Raw genomic sequence first — 15,477 nt, 5'->3', positions numbered from 1 at the left:
TGTCATCAGCTCGGCTATCCCATAAACATAAAAAACATTGGTACTTCGTGTAACCGCACTGCAGTCCTAATAAAATACCAACTACCTTGAGATCACAACATATTTGCCAACAATGGTCCTTGTAATTTATAAGATTTAGCAAAGTTGACATGGTGTCATAGGATTCCTTAATCTTCACTGAGTGCGCAAGTGGTATAGAAGGTTTTTCATTTCCATTATGTAAAAGGACAGCTTTAAGGCTGACCTTTGACGCGTCGATATATAACCTCCATTCTTCTGGAACGTAAGGAATTCCTAGCTCCGCCATCAACCCATTTATATCCGTACATACGCACACATTATCTTGCATTGAGAAATAGCTTGAAAATTGAACATGCCTTTTCCTGTACACTGATATGTTCGTTTCTGCATCCAATAAGTTCCACTGCTGGAGCCTTGATCCCAGAAGTTCCGCCTCTTGTTTTGTCAGGTGCAAATCACGGACTAGGTCATTAAGTTCACATTGCCGGATGAAATGTGGCTCGCGAACACAGTCAGGGATGGACGTTGGATCCTTGGATGTACATGTTGATGTCGATGGTTCATCAAGGTCATGATCATCATCAGAGTCTTTTGGCCATATCTCTTCCCAGTTGGTAGGGGGCTCGGGAAGTGGAAGTTCATCCCCGTGCGGAATAGGTCTAATTGCGGATTTAACGTTGGGATAACTTATTGTGTATTTGCTTTTTTTAGAATGTCCCTTAACTACTGTGAGACAAAAATAACAATCATCCAGATGGTTGGTGGGTTCTCTCCACACCATGGGTACAGCAAATTTCATGAACCTCCGTTTCCCTTTGGCCCATGCAAGTAAAGTGACGTAGCACGACGCACAAATTATGTTGGGTGTCCAAGTTTTGTCCTGATCTCCCACACGACATCCGAAGTATATATAATATGCTAGTTTCACCGATGACGTAATGGATCTACACTGTCCTTTAACTACAAACTGGCCACACACATAACAAAAACTATTTGGTGAGTTAACACACGAACGCCGCCCTCTTGACGCCATTGTACTGATCACAAACTAAACTTCTGGTCTTAGTTGGGTATAATGCCGTTAAGATCAAACATGAAAGCACTCTTAGCAGCAAAGACAACTTTGAAAGTGAAGTAGTGTTAAACCACACGTCAATATAAAAATGTACAAAACTCCCTCACCAGGTGTCAAGAACACAAGAAAGAAAGAAATGCGCGGGGGGAGGGGGGAAACGATACCGTAGTGGAAAATTCAGACTGCATCAGTTCATTGTTGTCAACAATGAGTCTGTATTCCATTCTTTCTTTCTTTTGCATTCTGTTACATTTGATAACAAATATTGATAACCATTTCATGAACAAAACGAAAAAACTTGGAGAATTGTATATATATATGTATTAAGATATACATATACTGTACGTTTAAAAAAAATATACGTTGGAAGTACATTCTATTTTTATACACGTTTCTAATTTACAGAGAGCAATACAAGTGTGTTGTTGACTAGCAAATCGTTTTTACCCCAACTCAGGAGATCTGAAAGCATTACTATCAGGTGCAATAAACAGTGCACACAGTATACATACAAATATATTTATTTCTCTAGAAAGAACAAAGCGATTTTTACGAAACTTTTAGGGTTTATTAAATATAAATCAAGGTATACTTACGTATAATTTCTATGTTACTATATGTAAGGGGACAGGAGCTAGGGGCATAAAATATCTGAAAAAGGGAAATTTTTGAGGGAATTTCCCGAAAATCCCTCTGTTACGGGAAAACTGTACGTGATGGAGAGAAACCGAGTGCATATTCGAATTCAGCGCAAAAAGTTCCTTTAAGATCAGGTGATTTTTCTCATGTAACAAACAAAAAGTTTAAATTTGTTAACTAGTGTAATGGAAGCACTGGATTAAATTTCGGAAAAGCCTAATCCGAAAATTTTATTATCCCGATTCCAGAAAATAAAATCTGAAAAATCGATTTCGAAAAAGGAGAACACGTGATTTAAAATACATGTCCGACAAAAAGATCTCCGGTATTTGAGGAGGGCTCTATGTGAGTTGTGGTAGGGGTATGGCGGTTGAAGGGTATCGATCAATAGCGGTATACGTGCCATTTTCAGTAGTTTCAATGGCGTGGTGCGGTAAGCATTGTGCGTTTGTTGTGAAGGAGTATATTCACTACTCAGCGCGCATTTCGCATTCGATTCGGACTTGGCCGACATGATTCTGTTCCGGATAGAAAAACTATTCAAGTTTGGGTTCTGTACTTTAAAGCAATAGGTTCTGTACTGAGAAAACAATCGCCTGGCCAACCTATATAAGGCTGAACGCTTTGGAGATTGCTGATGGACACTCTCACACGCGCCATATTCTTCGCCTTGTTACGGTCCGATGTACTCTTATTTTGGTACTTCTTGGGCTTTGAATGTCTTCTAAACTGCTAACGGAACTGTGTGTAAAAAAAAAGTGTGACAATGTTTTTGTATTTATCATTTTGTTTCATTGTTACTAGTGAAGAATGGTCAATGGATCGTACGATGTCATCCCTTACGAGTTGAACAAACTGCAAGTTTCCAGAAATTTTGAATTGCACATACTACGTACAAAATGAAACATTTTATTTCCTAGAATGCATATTTCTAGTGTATTAGTAAATCAATTATAGGCTATTATAGATTTTTTAAAAATATTTTAGTACCTTTTTTCTCCAACAGCCCTTGTTTGTTTATTTTATTTTGCCATTTTATCCGCCTTTTTGGGGTTTTTATTTCGCGATTTTCCCAGCCATTTTTGGTTTTTATTTTGCCATTAATTTCGTGTTCTACTTATAACTAGTAGACACTCAGGGATTCGGTTCGCTAGCGAGATGGATGTTCCCATTACCCTTCTTGTGATGTGAATTTAGCGATACCGCCTGTGACGGAGGATCTACTAATTATTTCCGGTAAATTTTTCTGCTCCGTTTCCCGCGTATTCGGTTTCCTTATTATCCATTCTTTATCAGCTTGCTGATGGGTGGCTGGGGTCACAAGCTATAACATAAATATTGAGGTAAAGCCTGAGTCATTCACGGGAGAGGTAATGCCACGGCATCCACAAAGCCACAACGAAACGAATGAATTACTTGTGTATCACATTATACCTTATGAATTACTGTAGATTAGAGTTCTCTCATGTATATTAGAGTTCTATGAATTTTTTGTTTTATTTATTTATTTATTTTCGTAATTCACATATTCAGTACTTATGGCTACTTATTCAGAACTAATTAACCAACTTTAGTTGCAGAAAAAAGGGATATTTTCTAGAAGTTTTTAGTATGTAGTTACACAATCCGATTTACATTGTACTGGACTTAAATTTAGCAATCTTCCGTATCAATGAAATTACAACTAAATATATTTTGGATAAACTGAAACAAGTCGATTATATTGATTTTTCAATAACTAAGAACATTAATAAATTAATACAATGTTGAGTCATAAGTCTTGCAATATACTGGTACACAACATACCTGTATTTATTACAGTACAAGGAAAAGTTGATACTCAAAGTATAGCCTCTCATGTTGGATTAGTGACAACCACCTTCCTGCTAGTTCCTCGATTTCACGTCGATATTACGTCTGTGTTGAGAGGCAAAGAAATCAATTATTGCTGTTTTCACCTCCTGCTGGATGATGAAGCATTGTGATTTCAGGGAGTGTCATGAATTGAAACAGGTAGCAATCCGAATGGGAACGGTCAAGACTATATATCGGGTGTGGCATCAGTTTGGTACCATCAAGATCCTGCACTTTTTCTTTTTCCGAGCCGAATGTGGTTTTGCGTTATACTGTTGCAGCAGGGCGTGTCTTCGATTCACCAATGTAGGATATTTTTGGCATAGTGTAGCATATATCCGCTCCTAATGTTCTGAATAAGACGTCGACATTGATGGTGTACGACCGTTAGGAACGAACTGGAAGAATTATCCTCTAAGTAGTTCCACCATACACAGATCATGACATTATGCTCAAAACGGCCATATTTGACAACCGTTCTGAAAGCTGACTCTTATTCGATCATTATTTTTGCACATTCGAAGCACGAAAAAAATAATAATAATAATAAATAAATAAATAATTCGTCGCATGTGACAATCCGTTTCAGGAAACACATCACGCGGATTTTTTAGCAGCTGTCGGTACACATTTATTTTTCTCTGGGTCTAAACTGGAGTCAACTGATGTGGCACAACGTGGTAGCTCCTAATGGTTTTCCCGAGTTCGTGCAGGTGACGCACTACAGTGGACTCGGATATGCAGAGTTGGTTTGTCAATTGTCAGTGCTAATGGATGGATTTTCCTCAATGCTGTGCTGTATGTCTTCAGAAACTGTTACTCCAGGATGGTCAACCTTTGGCTGATCTTCGACACTTTTACAAGCCGCACGAAATTTCTGGAATCAGCGAGTTGCTGTGCTGTGGTAATTGTACTTTTCCTTTTCGCGTGACAAATGTTTTCGGTTGCTGCCTCAGCGTTATACGCGATTTCGAACTCAAAGTTCACGTGTCAAAAACAACGTTGAACAATCGATTGACACCGCTACTAAAAACTGACGGAGAGACGGCTTCCGTGTTAAATAGTCTTTTTGCCATACTACCTCTTGGGCCAGTTTGACCTTATACATACGGTCCAATCACGGCACATAAACGCGCTTGCTTTGGGTTGTCGAAATATTGCAGGACTTATGACTCACTGGTCGTTGTATGTTCTTACCTTCCTTGAGACCTTCTGTTCTACTGTATGGATTACGTTAGATTGCACTTGACTAAATGCAACACACACAGGATCAAATTCTGTTCGATAATAGCATACCAATTCTGCTTTGGATCTGAAAAAATACAGACAAAATACACACAGTTAACATAATAAATCGCCAAAGAATTCCATTACGCCATCTATTAGAATAAAAGTAGCTACATGCATGTATACAGGTTGACACAAAAAGATTCGGCCATTGATAATCTGGTCTTCAGATTTCCGCACGTATATAGGAGCGCATTTTCAAATTTACCGTCACTGTTTTCTGGAGGAGCCATTTACGTTTACATGGCGCTATAATCGGTAATCAGTTGTTGAGTCTTGCTTGTATCTACTAACAAGCATTCCTCCTCATTTTATCATTTATTTCCTGCTCTATACCCCCAAAAACGAACAATGTAGTCATTTTCTATTAAATACATACAGTATATAGAATATAATAATCCAAAATCCGGCACTTTCGAAACACCGACACTCCTCAGACAGATAAGTTGAAGGATTTTTTATTGTCACCCTGTGTACGAGATACAGATTTTAAGGTCAAGTTAAAAAGAAAAAAGAAAAAAAACTTTTATCACAATTGATTTTTACATCTATATGAATCTTGAAAATATGAGTGTTCGATGAGTTTCTGTACACTCTACAAACAAATGTGGGTAATATTATTGACTTACATTCAAAGTTCGGTACGCGAACTCGATTTTCTTCTAAACTTTTACATTAACAAAGCCTCCACCTGAAGGATTATGTACTATCTACTTTTAAACGTCTCTCTCGACTTTAATGCAAGCGGTATGGAAGCATACAAGCAAACACGTACATAGCTTATACAAATTTTTTTTAATATGACTATCTCAATATTAAAATAGCTTTTTTTCCTTAAGCTTTCTAAATACAAATCTCTATTGTCGTTTATCCTTTTGTATTCTATTAAATATAATTAAAGAAACAACATTTTAATGCAGCACATTAGTTGTGAAGTACCCAGATAGACAGTAAATAAACACTGACAAAAATAAAATTAAAAATAGTATCTCTTGAATTAAGGAGTATCCTAAATCATATTCTGTTTCACACTGCTGGATTACTACGTAAAATATTTGTATACCAAAAAATATATAAGACATGTTTGAGACACAAATTCAAATTCAGTGACCTTTCTCTAGTTTTACGACTGTAAGACTCAAGATTCAAAACTATTTGAAAAAAGAAGTCCTGGAATTTTGAGCACAATTAATATTTAGAATCCGAAAGACAGAATCAGAAACGGAACTGCGAAACAAAACTTTAAAAAAAAAATATAATATTTTATTTTGACTTGTTATTTCTGTTACTATACATGATGGGGAAAAAAAGAGTGCTCTATTTTTCATCCTATGGTGAAAACTAGCAAATGCTCCGACGTATAATAGCGGCAATATTATTTTTGTTCCTTTTTGGTCTTTCATATCAGATTCCTCTAAACTCGAATTCTCGCAAGAAATTCACACACCTCGCATACGAGCACCTTAATAAACCATCCCCACCCTCCTAGATTAAGTACCAAAAATGCTGAAACTATAATTATTTTAAATGAGAAGTCTAAATACGGAATTTTACGTCTGTAACTTTTAACGGATTACGATATATGGATATCATTTTATACCAGTGATAATTGCCATTTCCATTTTATTTCTTCGAAATAATAATTGCAATCTCGAATTTCACACAAGCGGGTTGTGCCACTATCAAAACAGCGAAATGTATATTCTTGCTTGCATTTCAGGAATTCTCATTCAAAGAATCGTTGATGAATGACTAACTCTTGTTGCCATGGTAACGGTAGAACAATACATTTAATGGCTGTTAGACCTGTCAAGAGTTCGCACCAATGGACTGTGACAGCAGTTGCTATGTACAATCAAGCACACATTTCTAGAATAATGTGAATTAGCTAATCGGAGGTGAACCTACAACATTTTAGCCAATTCGAATTTAGTATCACAGACAGACATGAATGCTAAACAGTAAGAAGAGTTCGCATTCTTACAATACTTCCTTAAAAATCTTTCCTTAGTGCCACTTTACGTCACAAGTTCTATGTACTCTCTAAACTTCAAGTTTCTAACTTTAGAAGTTTAATAGTTTGGCATTAATCAGCCAACCAGACATACGGTAAATGAACTATTAAACAAATTAATTAAATAAAAAACCATTCATCAACAAGTAACGAAAAATCAGTATTGTATTTACCCACTTAATCCATAAACATGAACATTTGCTCTATCTTGATCCTTCACTAAAGGACTCCATGGATATACCTCATCTCTTGTACAGCGCCACCAAATTAATACCTATGAATGAAAATTTCATATACATCAACATTTCAGATACAGACAATAAATAAGGTACCTTAAAATGCAACACTTCCTAAAGCAAAATGTAGAACACAATAATACAGTAGTAGTAAGTAAATTATTCAAAATGTAAATACGTACTATACTTGCGTTTTTAATAAAATTAATATATTTAAGTGTCAATATTATATCTGGAATAAATAAGTTTCTTAACCCGCGGAGCACCAAGATCATTTGGATTCCACAAAACGCCACTATCGAGTTATTTTTGACTCAAACCTGTTTTTCTTAAACTATTTTCTTTAGAATATGGGCAACACACATCACTGGTAAATAATTATTTATATATTTACGTTGACTGGCTCATCACATGTTACTTGGACCGGTATTAATGATATATAATATTTATGAAGTGTAAAGCATTGCACACAACACAGCACAATTTTTATCGTTTACTCGCTAAATATTCAAAGTGAACTTTGTGGTGGACAAACACCGTGTGCGTGGGTTTTCTCGGGGTTCTCCCGTTTTCTCCCACTTTCTTCATTCCACCATTTCATTCATTTCTCATTATCACCGTCTCCTTTAGCCTAACCGGCATAACCGTGGGACGTAAAAATAACAATAATAATAATAATAATAATAAGAAGAAGAAGAAGAAGAAGATGATGATGATGAAGAAGAAGAAGAAGAAGGAGGAGGAGGAGGAGGAGGTGGTGGTGGTTTCGTTTCACAGTGTGAAACAACGGTAGACTCGAGAACTATGTGAATTTTATACTCAAACTTGAAGCAGCACATCTATAATCACAGACTGCAATAGAGGAATAAGATCGAAGATAGAACGTGAGACAAAATTAGTTCTTGAAACGGTAAATCTGTCAAAAAAAATCGAAATCTCTTACCATCTTCGCTTTATAAGTACAGAAGTACTAGTAAACTACAACCACTTCCGATTTTGGCATAATGTTGCAGGTGGTGATGGTATGTTCTTTTGACAGCGCTGAGTCGATTGTTAAAAACAGTTAGTCGCTATCTATTACTCTTCTAGTCTATGGTGATCAACAATGAAAATGTAAATGGTTGATTCATACCACTTCCGGTCTGAATAGAGGGTAAACGAAGGAGATGAACCCTATTCTTGCGACGCTGAATTGATTGAAAAAGAAAAAAAAAAGTTTTTCGATATCTCTTACAGTTTTTGCGCTATAAAAATCAGCATTGAAAACAGATGTAATAATAAATTTCAAACACCTTCGGTTTCAGTACAGTGTTGCGGATGGTGGTGGTGTTTTCTCTTAAGACGCTGAATCGATTACAGAAAATTGTTTGTTCCTTTTATAGTTTCTGTTCCATGGGGATCAGTGTTGAAAACGGAAATGGTGATTACTACTGCTTCCAGTCTGAATAGGGAGCCTATTCTTCTAACGTTGAATGGACTGCAAAAACTCGGTAACTTCTACCGTTTTTGCTCTAGTAATGAATTTCAATTACTTTTGGTTCCGGTAGTGTTGCTGATGGTGGTGATATGTTCTCTTGAGACGCTGAATCGATTGCAAAAGACTGCTTGTCGTTATCTATTACCGTTTTTATTCTACGGCGTTTTTGTCCTATTTTAATCACTTCCGGTTCGAATAGAGGGTTAACGGAAGATGGAATCTACTTTTGAGACGGTGAATGAATTGAAAAAGAAAACTTATGGAATTAAAAAAAAAAAAAAAAAGAAAAAAGAAAGAAACAGCTTTTCGATGTCTTATGGGGGCCGCGGTGGCACAGTAGTAGAGCGTTCACCTCTGGTGCTTGGGGTCCCGGATTCAAACCCTGCTCCCGCCAAGTGAACTTTGTGGTGGACAAACACCGTGTGCGTGGGTTTTCTCGGGGTTCTCCCGTTTCCTCCCACTTTCTTCATTCCACCATTTCATTAATTTCTCATCATCACCGTCTCCTTTAGCCTAATCGGCATAACCGTGGGACGTAAAATTCAAAGATTTCATTTCATTTCATTTTCGATGTCTTATCTAGGGTTCCTACTGATCTGGAGAAATCTATTTCCCTGACTTTCCCTGACCTTTGGCAGGAAATTCCCTGACTTCATGACAGGGGTCGGATGACGTTGATATATAAATAAGGAATTAATAGCCGTGAATATTTATATATGACAACATTTATTCTATAGAGACAAATAGTAATCAATTGCTCATACGTACATTCCACTTACCTTCCATAAAAATCTAAGCAACGTCCCATACTATTTGGTCTAGGAATTAATTCGTGCGGGTGGACAAGAGATGGCGCAACGAACGGAGCGTCCCACAGTTCCGTGTATCCACACATGTGTTGCAAACCCCTGTCATCGCGTATCGTTCGTAGTATAGGGCAGTGGATTAAAGCGTCAACAACACCAGTTTGAAGTTAAGTGAACATGGCGCAATTTGTGCCTGATAAAGTGTTTTTGCGGGGTGTCCTGCTGCATTACTTTAACATGCAGAAAAGTGCGACTGAAAGTCATCGTATTTTGGTGGAAGTGTATGGTGACCATGCTCTAGCTGAGCGAACGTGTCAGAAGTGGTTTGCACGGTTTAGAAGTGGTGATTTCGGCTTGGCAGACCAAGAGCGAGCTGGACAGCCAAAAAAATTTCAAGACGAAGAATTGACAGCATTGCTCGAGCAGGATTCGTGTCAAACGCAGGAACAACTTGCAGCAGCATTAGGCGTTGATCAAACAACAGTCTCCAAACGCTTGAAAGCCATGGGAATGATTCAAAAGATGTCACATTGGGTTCCACATGAATTGAAAGACAGAGACGTTGAAAGACGAAAAACCATTTGCGAATTGCTGCTTCAACGACAGAGCAGAAAGGGGTTTCTGCATCGAATTATTACGGGTGATGAGAAGTGGATCCATTACGAGAACCCTAAACGAAAAAAGGCCTGGGTGAAACCAGGTGAACCAGGTCCATCACAACCAAAACGAGATATTCACTGTGCAAAGGTTATGCTGTGCATATGGTGGGATATGAAAGGTGTGGTGTACTATGAGCTGCTGCAACCGGGTGAAACTATGAATGGAGAACGTTATCGACGACAATTAATGCGTTTGAAGCAAGCTCTGGCCAGAACACGACCAAAATGGGAGAACAGACATGATAAACTTATTGTTCAACATGATAACGCTCGCCCACATGTCGCAAAACTGGTCAAAACCTATTTAGAAAATGTCGGATGGGAAGTTTTACCCCACCCGCCGTATTCACCAGACGTTGCTCCTTCGGACTACTACTTGTTCGATTGCATGAACAACGATTTGATTGGACAGCGGTTTACTTCTTCAGAAGATATCGAAACATGGGTCTCTGACTGGATCGCTTCCAAGGATGAGGACTTCTTTCGCCACGGAATCCGTACATTGCCTGACAGATGGGCGAAAGTGGTGGCTAGCGATGGACAATATTTTTCTTAAGGTATTTATGTATTTTGTGTTTGTACTACAGCTTCAATGTGTGCGTACCAACCGCACGAATTAATTCCTAGACCAAATATGATCATTAATACAGATGGTGATCAGAAAAATGGAAACATCTGTAGTTGGCAACACGTCAGATGTATGGATTGGCAGTGGGGTCGTGGCGCCCGCAGTGCCGGACCGCTGGTGGTGGTGTGTTAGGTCGGCCTGCATACTACGTCAGGCGCAGTGGAACAGCAGTGTTCAGTGGCTGCAGCAGACGGAGGTAGTGTAAAATGGGAGACCTCTCAGATTTTCAAAGAGGGCAAATTGTTGGTGCGCGATTATGTGGAGTGAGTGTGACGGCAGTGGCTACTGTGTCAGGTGTGTCGCGTGGGACAGTGTCGAAGGTGATGACGGCCTACACAACACACGGGAAAACCACATCGGGGAAGCGGAACAGTGGGCGGAAGAAAATCATGAGTGACAGGTCACGCCGGGTATTAAAGCGCATTGTCACGCAGAACCGTCGTGCCACTGCGGAGCAAGTGACGGAGGAACTCAATCAGCACCTCCCCCACCCTGTTTCGACAATCACAGTCCGCCGCGAATTACATGACATGAACTTACGGGGTCGTGTTGCACGGGCCAAACCGCTCATCAGGGACCATAACGCTTTCGCCGCAATTTTAGGAGACCACTTGCATCCTATGTCCGGATGTTGTTCCCGGACAATGACGCCATCTTCCAAGGCTGATAATGCACCCATTCACACAGCTGGCGTTGTTGCAGCGTGGGTTGAGGAACATCGGGATGAAGTTCAACACCTCCTCTGGCCCACCCAATCCCCAGATCTCAACATAATTGAACATCTATGGTCCGTCTTGGAAACACGACTCCGGCGACGATTTCCACTTCCATCCTCTCTCACAGAACTGGCCGATGCCCTGCACGAGGAATGGTGTAAAATTCCACTTGCTACCATTCACGACCTCTATGCCTTCATCCCACGTCGCATCAAGGCTGTTCTAAAGGCGAAAGGTGGCCCGACACCATATTAATCTGGTAAGTTGCAATTTCGTTCAGGTGTTTCCATTTTTCTGATCACCATTTGTAGTTGGCTAAGCTGAAATTGGTGTACAACTAATGTTAGAAGAACTATATTTTATAAATTTTTCCTGACTTCCCCTGATTTCCAGTCTTTTTCCCTGAGTTTCCCTTACCTGCACCATTTTCCCTGACTTCCCTGATTTCCCTGACCAGTAGGAACCCTGTTATCTTTATGATCTAATACCCATCGACAGAACGGATGGACGAACATAGCCGTTAAACGACTTCCGACACTAATGAATAGCATAGTTTGGAAATCTAATAATCGTAGTAATAAAAGGTATCATAGACAGATAAAGGAAGCAATTTGCGATTTGCAAAACTACACGAACTGTCAAGATCCGGCCAAAATTGACTCAATCTCGATATTATACGAATTTTCAAGATAACAAATGTATACAGCAACGATTTTTTTCGTAATATTTCTGGCCATACGCATGAAGAATACACGGGACATATATATAGTGAGTATCCAGTTTATTTTGAAGATTTGGAGACATTAAGCAGTAAGCACGAACAAACGTAACCCCTAGTGAGGTTAAATTGCCTTCAGACTAAGTGTAGAATAAACACACACAATAAAACGTAATCTTTATCTTTAACGTCTCAACTTGAAATGATTTAAAGAGCCGGAATGAAGATCGTGTCAGGAAACGTGACAAGTCAGAGAAACTCCACAGACACTGCATTGCCCACCCCAAGCTCACATGGTTGGGATCGAATCAGTAATTCTTTTCAATTGAACTGAATGCTGTACTACTGTACGTTATACAAATGAATATATTTAGCATAATAACAAAGCTCGAAATATTATCACCGATCTTTCATTTTATCTTTAATTTAAGCATCGTTGCAACATTACTATTATGTAGTTAATGTGTAAAGGCATTAAATTACTAACTACATACCAAATCACCAGTTGCATTGCACGACATTCGCCTTTCCAATCTTCTTCCAGTTGGACCAGCCAACTCCAGAACTTGCATTTTTGGATCTAAACGACTCAATTTCTGCAAGAAGCTTCGCTTCGGCACTGGTTTTGTCAAGTGAACAAACGTAACTTGATTATCGTTATATGAACACAACAAATGGGAATCTGTAAAAATAACTAAAGAAAAGAAAGGAAAAAGATATTAGACGATAATCTTTTCGAATTAGATTTATAAATAAGTTTACAATTTATTCAAGTAATAAAGTATTTCAAAAGGAAAAGGAGGGATATCGAATTCATTTCTTCAGGCGTAAATACATAAAAATTAGGACATGTTAAATGCAAAAATGTCTAAAGATGTACTTGAGACATGTAATAACTAGATAAAACAACAGATAATAAATAAATAAATAAATAGAAAATTGAGGGCAAATATAAATGTTATCATTTAACATGCAATATTTTCTTTATTATTTATCCAATATTTCATAATGCTTAAGTTATTACATTCAGTTTTTAGGGTGTAACTAATTTTAATAATGTGCACCGTTCGCGCTTAAAAAAAAAAAGAAAAAAAAGAATAATAACATCTACGTGCATTTCATTACAAAAAAGGTTGCGATTTAGGATTTAGATTTCTGGGTTTTCGGCATCTGTGGTCATTTAGCCCGTCACGTATGATGGATGACGTCCCTCGGCGAGCACACTATCCAGGGAAAGGAAGCAAGAAATGATTGAGGAAGGAAGGAAGCAACCTGGGACCTATAAATTATGTACCACCCCGGCATTTGCCTCGTGTGAATAAGGAAAACCTCATTCAGGATGGCTGGCCTGAAAAAAACATTTCCACTTTTTCGACCGAGTGCCCCCCACCGGGAAAAAAGAAGGTTGCGAATGGATTAAGAAAACTTGAGTGTTTTCGAATTTCTTTTGATTTCGTGCATAATTGCGCTGGACTGTTACTGGTATTTTCTTTAGTTCTCGCGCTTTTCTCGTGTTTTAAAGAAAAGTTTTAAATGTTGTTTTTCTTATTTCAATGACACGGTTAAGACAGAGTTCCAAACCTTAATGAGAGGTAAAAGGAGCCACTACAGAAGATCCAAAACGAGGGATGACACATCTCAAGTCTGCTCAGCAGTTTGGCGTTTTCAAAAGAATGGTTACTGAGTTTCTAAAGAAGTGGAAACTGCAGGACGGATATGTGAATAAATATGAAGCGGCCGTTTACGCTGCACTGATTATGCTGATCGATCGTAACACCCAGATGCGACCCTCGTCTCACAGCACCCGAAATCACCAAGTAAATATTGATTCTTGGAGGCCCTTTATCATCCATACAGACCGTCTACCATCCGTCGCTGCCTGCAATCCAGGAATAATGACGCGATGCGCAGCCACGCAACCTTACATTTCTGCGGCAAATGTACGGTTCGAGTCACACGCGATAAAGCACATCTTGGGTGGACGGTTCAACAATCGCCTGATGTTATTTAGACAGACAAATATGAGTTCTTCGTGTTCGGGAACGATGGTATCAAAATGGATTCAGCAACTAGCTTCTAAGCTATCGATATTAAACATCACATCGCGACCGACCACGAAACATGGCGAAGGAAAACTAACGGCCGGGGAGCATTCTCAACTCATGGTATAAGAAAGCCTCACCAGATTCAGAGAACGATGGATCTCACGTTTACGTTAACAACTTGTAAAATGTCATGCTGTCTTATGCAAGAGGTTCTCACGGTCGTGGGTATATTTATCAGCAGGATAACGATCCGAAGCATAAAATATGTACAGGTATGGTTCCGATCCCACCATACTTCACTCCTTGACTGATTCAGGAAAGCACTGACCTGAATATTATAGAGCACATGCGGAACGATCTCCAGATATCAGTAACAAGAAAAAATGTCCAAAATACCATTGCAAAATTACAACAGCTTCAAGTAGAATGGAGCATAGACCAGTCACTGTCATAAACTCGCATCAACACTAGGCCAAGTAGATCTGCCTGGGACCACAGGAAATCGATTCGCTATGAAGTAATAAGAATATTGCATCTTACGTATCAGCGATGTTTTTATTTTTGTCAAATTTCCCACTTTTTCTGTAAAATAAGCTTTGGTGCTTTATGGAGTAGGTAAAAACAACGCTGTATAAGCGACATGTAGTATCAAAAGAAACATTTCAACACAATACAATATCTTTCTAACTAATAATGTATATAGATTCAAATTTAGAGATTTGTTTCTACTTGTAATTATCTCTAAAGTATACTTTATGAAAGCTTCTGACTTAACTATTTAACTCAAGAAACGGAAAAATTCTATTATTTCCTTCCTCCTTGCATTTGAGCACGATTTGATCATTCGAGTTAGGATGCTTTCAAATTCTTGTAACTTTCTTCCGTAAATATTGTCAGTACATGCATTAAAGGCATTAACTAATATACATTATCAATTAAAGAGATACAGATTTAAACTGGACTATCTCCTCTCTCCTTATTATAGTATAATCTGAATAATCAGTGATACATCAATACGACACCTTCTTATATACGTGTTTTACATATATATTTTGATGTTCGAAACATCTGACCTATGTTTATGTTACATGCAGTTTTCTGTGAGATCTAATATGAAGTATTACTTTCCTTGTCACAACTAAAAACAAAACTTTTTCTTTGGACTCTGCAATCAAAAGTAAGAATTCACTACAGCCCCACCTATTATTTTACTTATTACAAGCTCTTTCTACCTTGTTCCAAAACATATATGTATAGAAAAATGGAATAAGTCGCTGGTAATAATAAATAATTGTTTATTCT

The 15,477-nt window shown here is 38.3% G+C and overlaps 1 protein-coding gene across 1 annotated transcript in view; it reads right to left on the bottom strand.

The window, feature by feature from the left end:
- frtz (WD repeat-containing and planar cell polarity effector protein fritz) overlaps nucleotides 1–15,477 on the bottom strand; it is a 56,401-nt gene that overhangs the window by 29,270 nt on the left and 11,654 nt on the right. Inside the window, exons 5-7 of the mRNA XM_081758735.1 lie at nucleotides 12,625–12,824; nucleotides 7,064–7,164; nucleotides 4,787–4,901 (exon numbers count right to left, since the gene is read on the bottom strand). Coding sequence (XP_081614861.1) covers nucleotides 4,787–4,901; nucleotides 7,064–7,164; nucleotides 12,625–12,824 — 416 coding nt within the window. The remainder of the gene's footprint in view (nucleotides 1–4,786; nucleotides 4,902–7,063; nucleotides 7,165–12,624; nucleotides 12,825–15,477) is intronic.

This window comes from Thermobia domestica, chromosome 5 (genome assembly GCF_964235325.1).
Source record: "Thermobia domestica chromosome 5, izTheDome1.hap1.1, whole genome shotgun sequence".
NCBI classification, from domain to species: domain Eukaryota; kingdom Metazoa; phylum Arthropoda; class Insecta; order Zygentoma; family Lepismatidae; genus Thermobia; species Thermobia domestica.
Note: the sequence above shows the minus strand (reverse complement) of the source record. Positions and strands in the feature narration are given on the sequence as shown.